General features: G+C 28.0%; 1 protein-coding gene across 1 annotated transcript in view; it reads left to right on the top strand.

The window, feature by feature from the left end:
• The first annotated feature begins 1,182 nt into the window (after positions 1 to 1,182).
• The window catches only part of LOC107165597 (monocarboxylate transporter 9), a 68,489-nt gene continuing 55,997 nt past the window's right edge, over positions 1,183 to 13,674 (top strand). Inside the window, exon 1 of the mRNA XM_015513913.2 lies at positions 1,183 to 1,335. Coding sequence (XP_015369399.1) covers positions 1,291 to 1,335 — 45 coding nt within the window. The 5' untranslated portion in view covers positions 1,183 to 1,290. The remainder of the gene's footprint in view (positions 1,336 to 13,674) is intronic.

The raw sequence follows: 13,674 nt of genomic DNA, 5'->3' as shown, positions 1-13,674 counted from the left end.
GTATTAAATTTTCAAGCTTTTCTGCCCAACAAATAAATTTTTATCGATATTAATTTTAAAAAAACTTATAATGATCGAAAATTTCAAATGCCTATGAATAGTTCAACTTAAGTCGAAAATTTTTGAAAATTGCATGGTGGATAGAATATACTTATCTAAACATTCGGTGAAAATTTCATGTATCTAAAATTACATCAAAAACCAAAATCGATTTTGTCGAAAAATGAGTGTGCGTAAAATTTTCCGTTTTCTCCTTAATTTTTAGTTTGTTTTTCTCGATTATTTAATCGATGATACATTTTTCATTTTAGACCCCCCAAAGTACCAACTAGATTCACTTTCTTATCGAACGAGGTACTGAAGTCAAAAATCGCAGCATTTTTACTGCCTCAAAACGTGATGACAGATACAAAAAAAAATAAATAGGTTTAATATATTGGATCGGCCATCACATGGTAATCTATACCCCTTTTTTATTGATTACGGAAATAGGTAAACAATAGAAAATATTATCTACCTATCTTTAGTTCATGTAGGTATGTTTTTATTTGTTTTTTTTTTTTAAATTATTATTATTATTAGTTATTACTTATATTAAGTTTGCAAGTCTGGGAAAAAATCATATCATTTTGAAAAAAAAAAAGATTCGCTATAATTGTTTTTTTACTGCTAAAACCTTTCGCAACTTATTCTTCGTGATTTTAAAGTTTGCGATTATTTTCATATAAATTCTTCTTTTTTCCGTTGGACTTTTCTTCAGATAAGGAAGGTGGCCGCTGCTTTACCTGGGACTAATACCAGCCGTCCGTCGCGGGTGTACCTACAACAACACTCGAGCCGATCGCCTCGCGCATAATCGAGGTCAAGGGGGCACATCAGCTGCGCGCGATCAGCCTGCGTACGGACCGCTACCGTAGTTTGTACACGGTGGCGTCGCCGCGGACCTCTGCTCCTGAGTATGTCGCGTTACGGCGGCGCGGACGGCGGGCCTAGTCAATCTGTAGTGCCTTGGCAGCAGCGTTGCGCAATCACAACACACGCGCGCGCCGAACACACACGGTGGTGCACACCCACACACTGAAGCGTAGAAACACGGCCCCGCGCACGCACGCGCCGAACGGCCGCACACCATGGCCACCCCGCGGTGGACGTGCACGGCATAGTGTCTGCAGCACGCGAGTATAATACGAGTGCCGGGCACGCGTTTGAAACGCTTGACGATACAATGCGGCTCCCGTGACAACGGACCGCCAGCCGCCCGTCGGCTACGAACGCTACGACGACGGCCGCATGGCGCCCAACAAGAGCTGCAGTAGGCCCATATTCGAACTCGTCGTGAGTATTTCATAGTGTATTCATATTGTTATAAGTGGGAGTGGTGAGACCTCAGTACCCTGTGGGTCAAGTCGAGAATCCTGATGTCTGCATTCGGTTAACACCAATAACCGACTCTCATAAATTATGTCATAATATTATTTCGCTCGCTTCGTTTGAAATTTACTTATCATCTATTACATGGGTATCACACGTTATGTATTGTAGATTTTGTAGATTTAAATATAAATAGATAACTTATTTGCCGTCCAGACTTTAGGTACATTATGATGTACAATCAGTTTATACAATATTCCATTCGTTGCAATTTAATTATTTATTTCATTTATTGTATTTCGATAAAGTTTCTTACTCGTACATAAACTTTTTAAAATACAATCTTCACTTGTTATATCGATGTATTAATTACTAATTATTTTTAAATCTATCGCGAAAACTAACGCACAAGCACAAGTTGACGTTCACCTTTAAGCTATGTAATAGGTCAACTTATTCGAAAACACTGCGATATTTGTTATTTTAAACGCGTATTTTACATATTTTTCATAATTTACAAGACGGATAAAAGTTTATAGGTTTTAACACTCATGTGACGTTTTCTTAAATATTGTAAACTTATAGTATATGATAGAGCATACAAATTCGTCATACGTTAGCAATATTTAATTGACCAACAAAGTATATTATTTATATTATATTGAGCTGTCTCCTAAACTTTGAGTAATTATCTAATAGACTTTTTGTGAAATAAAAAATAATAAATATCAACTTAAGCTATTCTCTACGGCTCGCGGCTTATATTTGTGTATCACAAATATTGAAAACATTAAATTATAGTATAATTATATTATAACTTCTTACAATAATGGTAGTATTAGCTTGATGCTTGAACACTATATAATTTATATGATGTATATTTAAGATCAATTTATTTATTCTTCTTAAATCAATTTGCTTGGAAATTACAGAGAGCTTTTTCAAGAACCAATTAAATGATACTATTTTACAGTTTTGTAAGCCGATTCCACGGTCGGTTTTGAACTTCCCTAAAATAGCAGTGGCCAGTGGGTACCAATTTTATAGAGGTAGTAATAGAAGTATTACAAAATTGCACCACAATCACCAATGATTAAAATTAGGCGTATAAAATAGTTTCTTTTATTTTCAGTCGTCGAATGTAAAGTTAATATACATGATAAAAATTAACTAATTATCAAGCATAATACAGCAGTATCTGAGGCTATATAGTATATGTGTTATTATATTTTAAAATATATATAATTATCTTTCTGTAAAAAGTGAAAAATCTAAAACTATATACTATAAAGATTTAAGAGATTCCTTCTATTATGCACAACTGCCTCATTTAAAATAATTATTAATGTACATATTATAATATAACATATTTGTTCAAATACATCGTATAATGTTGTAAGTTGTAACTCATGTAGAATAATGAAAAAATAATATTGAGTACCTAAATAATTGTGAATCAGCTGACATCCCTCAACCGAGTCTATCACATTATTATCTGTTTAACAGAGTGACAGGGTATTATATAAATATAATGCCTATATGCCTATATTATATGTCCATTGAATAAGTGCTAAATACAGTCTTAAGACAATGTGCGCAGATATTATATGTCGTTTTTTTTCATTTACTATCAATCTGAAATTAATCAATTCATTATACAACTCAATGAAATGAATATCTTTCGAATTCCTATTTTTCAGATTAATTTCAAGGTCCTTACAATATACATTTTATTAAATTGTCATCATAATATATACATCGTAATTTTATAATACGAAATAAAAACCCAAAATAATCTTTGTAGGATTCGATTTTTTTTTAAATGATTTTCAACTGAACTAGTTGCTTGATCTATAACTAGTAAGAAATGTTCTTGTTCTTTATTGATTATTTCATCGTTTCCTTCATTGTGAAAATTTTTCTTTTTCTTTCTTGATAGGTTTTTCTCAAATACTGGTTCAACTTCAATTTTTTCTGCCAAATTATTAGCAATAATTTTAGCATTCAAAGATCTTGATTCTCTGTACAATTTCAAAAAGCTAATAAACTTTTTAAAATTGTCATTTGAAATATTAATATCTGCATCTCTCCCTTGTAAACTTTTACTTATTATGTTGACTTGAACTACTACCTATGTCATACCAAATTATTATAGACTTATACTGTATAAATTCATTGTGCCTATTTCACTAATTAAGGATCTATCAGCACTTTTAGCAATTGAGTCATTAGCTGTTTCTAATACTTCTTCTAGTGAATATATTATATTTGATAATTAAAATCGTAGCGCTTTAAAACAATTCACTCGGATTTCCCAACGTGTTTCCGACCATTGTTTGACTGTAAAAATACTTCAAAATTTTTGAAAATGTCCCAACGATTAATTGATGCGAAAAAAATTGTATATATTCGTTGTACTGTCACAATAAATTTTGATGCCTGAAATTAATTTTTAGCTGCGTCTCGGAGCACTAAATTTAAACTATAAGTAAAAATACTCTTGGATTTTGATTGGTTACTCGTGTTTGTATCATAGATAATAATATATTATCTATGGTTTGTACCCCTTGATATTTATACCAAACATCATGTTTGATACATTGTCGTATGTTTGCCCTCTGCAGTTCATAATGTCAATACCAAATTAATTTCATTTATCAATAAGAACATTAGACAAATTTAATCCAGTAGTAGATTGATCAGGGATAAAATGTAGAAAGTATTCTTGAATTTCTGGACTATGGGAGTTGTCATCATTCATATTAACTATTCTAAATAAAAGAGATAGCTGTTCATTGTTAGTTGTTACTGACGTCAGGAGTGCAATTCATTATGACAGAAAAATATTTAGCCTTTTTAATATTATTAATGATAATATTGTTTTTCAAATTTTTGTTGCCATTTATAAAATTAATTCCTTCTAAATTTCATGCCCTAAATAATGTACATGGGTTTCATGGTTTTTATTCGTTTTAAATGTTCAAGCAGTTTTTATTGCGTATCTATTACTATTGTAGCCGAACAACTCGATTTTCCATACATATATAATATTAATTATGCTATTATTTCTAAAAATAATGATTCACAAATCCTTAAAATTAAAAATATTAATATTACATTATAACTAAATAATTTGTAAAAATTAAATGCGTTTTTCAAGTCAACTATAACTAAATTGATGTATTTTCTAATAAAAACAGTTTTAATTTTCTGGCAGTATATGCTTACAATATGATATATGAAAATGGAACATAATTGCGGATACAACTGTAAAAGTATTACATTATAAAAATAAAAATCGTGACGTTTTGAGGCCAAATTGTAATTTAAAAATGGTAACACCCTTTAAATAAATTGCGAGTGAAAAATACACGCCATAAATATTTAGTAAGCAAGTATACAACTTTAACTTAATTCAATATAATTATATATTTACATAATATATACATTTCTATATTTAGACTTTTCCCCCTATCGTGATAATATATAATGTGCCTTCATATAATATATTATACACCTTCACAAAATATTATAAGTTATAAATTATAATACATATATCTAAAGCAATATGTGCTATATGAACAATTTCATTTAAGTCTGCTCCGGCTTGGTGTGATAAATTTTATCCGTATTACGTTTCTGAGAGTGTTTGGCGATTTGCGTTGAAAGGACTGATTCTTATGCATTATTATAATACACCTAGCTATAACCTATACGACAGAATCACGAAAAATCTGGCGACGCGTGTGCGCTTGGTATTTTCACGGCAGAGTGATTGAATATCATGATGGGAATGTTAAATGTTTGTCACTCATAGTACCCATAAATCATGAGCGTTTGTACTGTTAGTAGCAATGCAATTTACTATACTACTATAATAAATAAAAAGTACATTAAAATATGTATATACTGGGTGGCCTATTTAACGCAAGACACTCCTTATTTCAAAAAATATTTATTTTTTCCATAATTTTTAGTTATTAACAAACAATATTTTTATAGTTATCGCTTATCAACTCCTCCCTAACTAGGTATCGAGCAGTAGATTACTTAAAAAGTATTATAATTAAGGTAGTAACTATAATATAAAATATACATTTTACATTTTACATTTTATATAATTGGAGATAGTTATAAAATCCGACACCGACCCCCTTAGTAACAAATGTTAAAAACATTAATGTTTCTTACATTAATACATTATAATATAATTATTATATATTATTTATTTTATGTCATTATATTATAATGACATAAAATAATAAAAACTAGAATCATTTGCGTAATTTCAAAAATTAAATTACTTAGGATAATATGCAGTTATATTTGAATACCAAAGTTTTGGCGGCCAAAACTCTTAGAGAGTACTAAGTGCCAGAGGAAGAAGAAGAAGATATTTGAATAAAATACCTACATGTACCAATCCATATTTTTTTACAGGGTTATATTTTATGATAATATACTAACTATTATAATGTTTTGCTCTCTATAATGAGTAAAAAGTATTATTATTCCAAGCACATAATTTGCCGCCGTAAAATAATATTATTGTTTCATTAGATGCTACTGCTGTATAAATTGTAAATATTTTTTTTCTATCTGTAATAAATAAAAAATAACAATATTGTAAATAACAATACAAATATATTAAGAGTGTATTTTAACAAGTACCTATTAATTATTAGTTATTATTACTTTAAACTTTTTACTACATTTTTTAATCCTTTTTTATACAGTTCAAATATCAAACGTAATCTAAATTGTTTAATGATTATTAATATAGGTACATTAACACAATAAATTATGAATTTTTCATTAAAAATTAACAAACAGATATTAATAATATCATACAAGCACGAGATACCTAATAGATACAATCTACTTTGTTTTTAAAAGAATGGTATAATAATACATAAATTATTATGGACAAAAAAAACCATTACTAACTGGTAGCTATAATTATAGGTAACTTTGTATTTTAATCATATAATATTTTTATATTTTTTTTTGTATTGATCATTTACAATTTCGGCAACAAAGGCCATTAGTTATTTTATTTTTTACATTACGTTTGCTTGAATGTTTAGATTTGGTTATAAATATTGGTTTGTTTGAGGAAGTTAATTAAATCTGCGTTGAGTTGGTGATTGGCTCCAAGGGCTGCATCGAGGTTGTGTGATATCCCGTGTTTGATCCTTTCTTGATTATACTTTATGCAGTCCGATATGATGTGCTTGATAGTGAGATTTGTTCCGCAGGTTGTGCAGATGGGGGGTTCCTCTTTGGCCATGAGGAAACCGTGTGTGATTCTAGTGTGTCCTATCCGTAGTCTATTTATTAATCATATAATATATTATGCGTGTATATGTTTATTTATGAACCGCAAACACATTTAATAAAACAGTTGATAAATAAATATAATTTTATATTCACTTTTCAATCTCATATACTCCGTATTTCCAATATTGTAATTTAGAACGGATTATTGATTTAAACACTATACTTATTATAAAAATTTGCCTAAATTTTTTATATAGTGTTATTGTTAGCCGTTAGGTATTTATTTAATATTTATAAATAATTTAGAACAGTAAAGTGCAATATTAAACATTCATTTTTAAATTTACATGACCAAGGTTATTTCAGTCCCTACCTATGCATTTATAATTAATTATTGTTAAAATGTATAGGTACCTACCCAGTACCCAACATAATAATGAGATGTAACTTTTAAAATATTTCCTAACAGGTACAATATAATTTTATTGAAGGATACATTTTATATTGTTCACAGCATCATATATGAAGTTGAAATAAATGTTAATATATATTAACAAAAAGTTACCTAAGACACTAATACGTTTTTATTTAAACAAAAGTGGGTTTATTAATGATCAACAAATGTAGTTTGTTGAAACTGCAAAATATATTTTTCTGGGTGTAGTGTGGCATGGGGGGCTAAGTTGTCTATGTACATAAGTAATAATAGATTATTATAGTGAATTGCTTAAATTTATATTATGGAAAAATTTACTTATTGAAGCAGTGTTCTCGTTTTTGAGGGCTTGGTAGAGTGAAAGAGTGGTTTTGAGTATCTTGATGCGAGCTTTAATGAATTTGGCAGATTTACAAGTATCACATCATATTGGCGCTGGTTCCTTATTGATAAGATAATCATGTATTATTTGAGACTGATGAAGTGATGAGGAGTGACCTATTCTAGTACGAGACTACGATTGATGATCGCTTATTCTCCTCTACTAACGTACTATATCATGGATTATAGAAGCTATCTATATATATATAGCTAAAAAAATAACTTAATTTGATTACTTGTTACATTATAGTTTTGGGATATAGGCTGATACGTTTACTTGTATGTTGTATACCTGTAGGTACTTACCGTATACATCTATAATATTGTCCAATATATATCCATCTAAATAAAATATTAATATTAAAATACATGTGACGTTTTTATGCAATATTATATTTAGTGTGTATATCTACGTATTCATATTAATAACTGACAAATATTTGTTTTTATGTTTAATTTTAATATTACTGACATTACTGTAAGTAACACTTTAAATAATGAACATATGAACTATAAGTATAGGTTAGCTATTATTTATTTTGAGAAGCCATAGTAGTGCTTTAAATCAATAAATAGAATTTAATATTTACACCAATATTATTATTATTAAAATAATCGCTTTTAAAGTTTGGTCTTTGTACAAAATATTTATTGTTATATATTTATATATTATGTACACAACGGGTAATGTAATTTGTTATTGATGATGTAAAATGTTTGATTAATGCGAAATACTGCAACGAGTATGCCTATATAGTATATATATATACCTATACCTATATATAATTATACAATATATATTATATATATATATATATATATTTTTTTTTTTAATATAAGGGGGAACCCGCGGAAGTTTGGTTTTTGGGTGTGGGGTGTTATGGTCGTAGAGGTTATTTGAGTACATTTAGTTTATGTAGGTTTTTATGTTGGTAGGGTTGTACACGTGTTTGTGTAAGTGTGACAAGGATAGTACAATGTATTACAGCAACTGTATCGAAGTTAAATTATATTTTATAAGTAAATACTTAAAATATCGTCGATATTTTCGTCCCCGTATAATTATGTTGGTACCTATACTCAATTAAAATAATCCATAATATTATAGGTAATATGCTTTAATAATAATAACAGTAATATGTAAAAAATGAAACAACTGTATAGTTGTTAGGTACCTACATCAGTATAATAATTGAATACTCCTGTTTTATCATTATTGTTAATTGTTATAAAGCTTATAAATTCAAAAAGTGGATAAGTACCAAGTGGGTAACACTCTAGTGTCTAAAAATGTGTGAATTGTGCGCATAAAATAAAATAATAATATGCTTTAAAAGTTACACATACCTACAAATAATGTTTTTAAATTTCAACAAAATAACAAAGCAACTTCATGCAATGAAAACTACTCCATCAAACACATAATCGTCCACTGCCCAAACTTCAATGAAGCTATAGGAAACACTTCGACATCCCCGACAGTTTGTACGAAGCAATAATTAGTCCATGTTTCACCTACCATAATATAATCTTATATTTAAAAAATATCAATTTGCATAATAAAATGTAAATTGTAATTATGTAAAATTTTTGTAAAAAGCTAATAACCTGTGTAGTTGATGCTTAACAAAAAAAAAAAAAAAAAATAACAAACAGATATCCTTGATTTTAGTATGTAATTTCATCTAAACTTAAACTTAAAATGTAGCTACCTATGATACTTATGAGAATACTTTTTTAGATTCTGAGCAGAACGATGAATGTATTGATTTAACCATGATGTGTGTGTTTTTTTTCTTTTTTTGTGTCTGTCATCATGATCGGGGGCAGTAAAAGTGCTTCGATTTTTGACTTCAGTACCTCGTTCGATCAGATGCAAAATATACATTTTTATAGAATAAAAAACTAAAAAATTTGAAAATTGAAGTAGGTATGTTTATAAAATGATAAAATGAACATTTGATGACAATTTTAATTTCTTAGGCACCTAATATTTGATACTTACATACCTAAATTAGAGGTTAAATTAAAATTTAAGAAACTTATGTATTAATTAAATTATTTTATTATGATCCATTTGATGAGTATAATTACACTAAGTCACACAATGAAAAACTATAGTAATTACGTACAATTTAAACTAAATATATGACTATATCAATATAACGTTAGCCTTGCAAATTAATTTTTTATGCATGCCGCTAACGAAATAACAAGTATTAATACTCCAATAATTATTGCTTATACTTAACTTATAAATTATTTCAGAAAACATTTAACTTTTAAGAAAAGATTTTATATCAATCACTTATTATTTTTTAAATTATTCCAAACCCACCTAAGTTTTAAACATGTACAAACCTACCAAATTAATACAATATACACATAAAACATCCTCATCGAATAGGTACCTATTAAAATCAAGTAATTAATCCTAATTCCTAATGTTAAATAGTAGCTTTGTACTGAGTAGGTAGGTACCCAAAATTAGATTATTATGTACATAAATAATAATTTATTAATAAATTAAATGTTCAGAGGATTGGGGCGTTGGCAGTCGTATATTATTTCATAATTTAAATTGAATTTTTTAAATCAAGATGTAATTTGAATTTGAAAAGTGGAACTATAGTTCGTAAATATTAATTAGGTAACGTCTAAACTGTAAATGTATTTACTATTATAGTAGTATACTTGTAAAAACTACAAATAAAGAAAAAAAATGTATTTGTATTATTGATTTAACTTAACAACTATATCTTATAAATAACTTGGTGCTCAGCCGTCTAGGTATGGGTATAATCATGGCCTATGCATATGACATATTCACATCATAATATCGACAGTGTGTTCCTTGACTTAATATTAGCTTAATAGGTTGCTCATATTGTATCATTATGTATCTAATTATATATACATGTATATGTAATTTATATAATATGTACTAATTAGCAATTATTCATATAAATAAACAAAGTAACAATTTGTAAGTCATTATTGTTCTTGCTTTCTTGGTCTTGTATTGTTGTATATTTGAACCTTGCAGTCCTTGAAGTATTAATAATTTATTAATATGTCTTGGTGTTCAGTAAAATACTGTGAAATAAATTAAAAAAAGAACCACAAAGATTCTAATGTACGGTTTCATAATTCCCAAAAAGTCCGGTTTTTGAGAGTAAATGGATTTTAGCATGTGGCAAATCAAATGTGAATGCAAAGTCTGGTAAATAATACATATTGTTAACTATTTATTGTTTATAGTTTATAATATTCATACAAATATATATTAAACTTTTAAATACATAATATAGTCTTTAGTAGGTAGTATTTATTATAATATATAAATTTTAGTGTCGCTTTTAAGCTACAAAAACTTGTTCTCTCAACTTGTGATGTTAGAAATTTAGAATATTATGTTACAAGATGTTTTCATTTTAGATTGTGAATCACAACTCACAAGACAAATTAAAAAATACGCGGGTATTGATAAGAATTCCTTCCGGCTGACGTCATCGACATGCGTATCACGGAACTAAGATCATACCTAGTTATTTAGCCATGGGTATAATATTCTGAATTTCTTACTATATAGTATATACATATAGTTACTACAATGTTTATTAAATTATTTTCTTTTATAAAACTTAATGCGCTATCTGTTGGTGTAAGCACGTTGTATACAATAGTTTTGGCATTATGACTGTATACAGAATATTATTTTAAATGTAAAACAATAATATCATATTATAATAAAATTATGAAATAATATTTTTCTCGTGTAAACAACATACTATTTACATATTTCTAACTCAATTGTTTTATTGTTAATTGTGTTATTAATCCTTTATATTAATATAAAGCGATATAACTATTATGATATAAGTGTACGATAAATCGATAAACTATACAGCTCAATATCGCGTTTATTTAATAACATAATGTTTGATATTGTAATCTCAAAATTGACAGTAGATTAATCAATAAATTATGTTAAAATTACAACAAGTTTATCACTACGTATATTATGTAACTGCAACTATGAACTATAATAACTTATTGTTATTTGGAGTTATTTAGATAGGTATGTATAATAGTAGGTACTTGAATATATTGTTGGGATAATGGGATGGCTAAATATTCCTTAATGTATAATTATTCGTATAACAAAAAAATCTAGTGAATATTACTAATAATTATTTATTGTAGATAACCATAATATTTTTTATTTTTATCTCAATAATAAGTTCAATATGGTTAGACGGTCAGTACAACATAACTATTCTAGAATATTACAATAGATATGTGATTCTGTGTCTCAGTAATCACTTGATGATTTTTGTGTATTGTGTTAAATGAACAAAATAAGTATAGCCATAAAGGTAATTGTTAGAACAAAAACATGATTAAAATATTAATTTAGTATTTGTGTTTTGTAACATAGTATTAAGATCGTCCCTAATAAAGAGAATATTGCTAAAGAATTAAGAGGACGTAAACACAACATTGGCATTTGTTGTCTCTGTAGACTGTATTATATTACAATAAGTCTGTAGCATAACAAATTTATGTTCGGCAGATCATGGGTAGAGTCGCTAGTTTAAAAATTAAAGAGAATCGAACTCTTTTGAAACTTAATGGTAAGAATATAATCAGTGTTTATAAGTGAGTTTTTTACAATAATTTAGTTTTGAAGTGTATTATGAGCATTTTTAATCTATGCTATACTATATAGGTACGTAAAATCCGACGATCGACGACGGAGACAACAAATTCCAGTAGTACCTACGTCCTCTTAAATTAATGGTTATATAGGCTTATAACAGTTATAACTACTTTACATTTTTTTTCCCGTGTTATACTTATAAAGTTGTCATAGTGGCTAGGGTCATTCAGAAGAAGAGAAATGAGACCATTTTGACCCCGGGTCCCGTTTTTGTGACAATTTAAGTCTCCTAAAAAGTTCTAGATGGAATTGACAGTATAATATTAATTATTAATACACATAATATGTTTTACTCTGTGTTATGGTTATCTAATACAGCTTATCATTGCTAAAATCTTTTTCTTTTTAAAATTACAATTTTATTTCGATTAAATTATACAATAACAGCATAACTCCCAGTACCTAGGTATCTTTAATGTTAAACATTTTAAATTGTCATTTGTTTTATCGCCGTCAAGAAAGCAAATTTCTTTGAAGAAATTCGTTGTCGCAATTTTTTCTATTCTCTATAATATTCCGTCCAGTGAGATAACACGCTACACACCAGTTCTACACATCTCTCGCATCACTGGGTTACCCTTTCACCCATGCGCACACCTATTATATGCACGAGACTATTTTTTAATTATATCGTGTTATCATGATTTAGAGATCCGGGATTTGTAAAATATTATATTATATCTTGTCATGTGGAAAAACAAGTAAAAGTGTTAAGTACTTGCATTATAGTTATATTTATGAATTATGTACATTGTTAACAGCTGGTAAAATAGGTTAATAAGTCACATACACGAAGTGATGATTTTTGGATTTAATGTTAGGTATCATGAAGTAATCTAAGTAATCTAAAGTAATATTTTAACTAAATGGACTATATTTTATAAAATTAAAATGGGAAAATGGGAAAATGAAAAAAAAAATGTTGTTCGTATTGTATATTAGGTATATTAATCTGATTATTCATGACTATGAGTTACGTAATGTTTTATTAGTACCAAAAGGCACGAGAGAATCATATTATGTTTATAAAAATAACCGACCATAATGTAATTTAATTTTAATGAAGGTTGGTAGTTTTTAACCCTTTTTTATGAATCCCATTGCTTTATATTGAAAATAATACCTACCTCGGCTAATACGCACGTTGTCACTTAAAATTAAAATCTAAATATTTATATTAATATTTCTATTCGCGGGCATTCAGCGGATACTCTGAATAATATGCATACAACTGTTGGAGTACCTATATATTCAATATTCTGTATGTATAAGGTAAAACACCGTATACACAGGCGTTATTATGTACTTAATTTTTTTATAATGGCAATGGCCGGACTCAGATTATTTTAGAGGCGCAGAAACATATAATGAATGATGGTTAGTGAATAAAGTATGTGTTTGCTCTTATAATTTATAGTTTTATCTTATATCTTAACTATTAAATGTTATAATTTAGATACCTATACTACGCCAATAATTGTCC

Source organism: Diuraphis noxia, unplaced genomic scaffold (assembly GCF_037042655.1).
Source record: "Diuraphis noxia isolate RWA-SAM2 unplaced genomic scaffold, SU_Dnox_SAM2 contig0003, whole genome shotgun sequence".
Taxonomy (NCBI): Eukaryota; Metazoa; Arthropoda; class Insecta; order Hemiptera; family Aphididae; genus Diuraphis; species Diuraphis noxia.
This window is presented reverse-complemented; position numbering and strand designations above follow the sequence as displayed.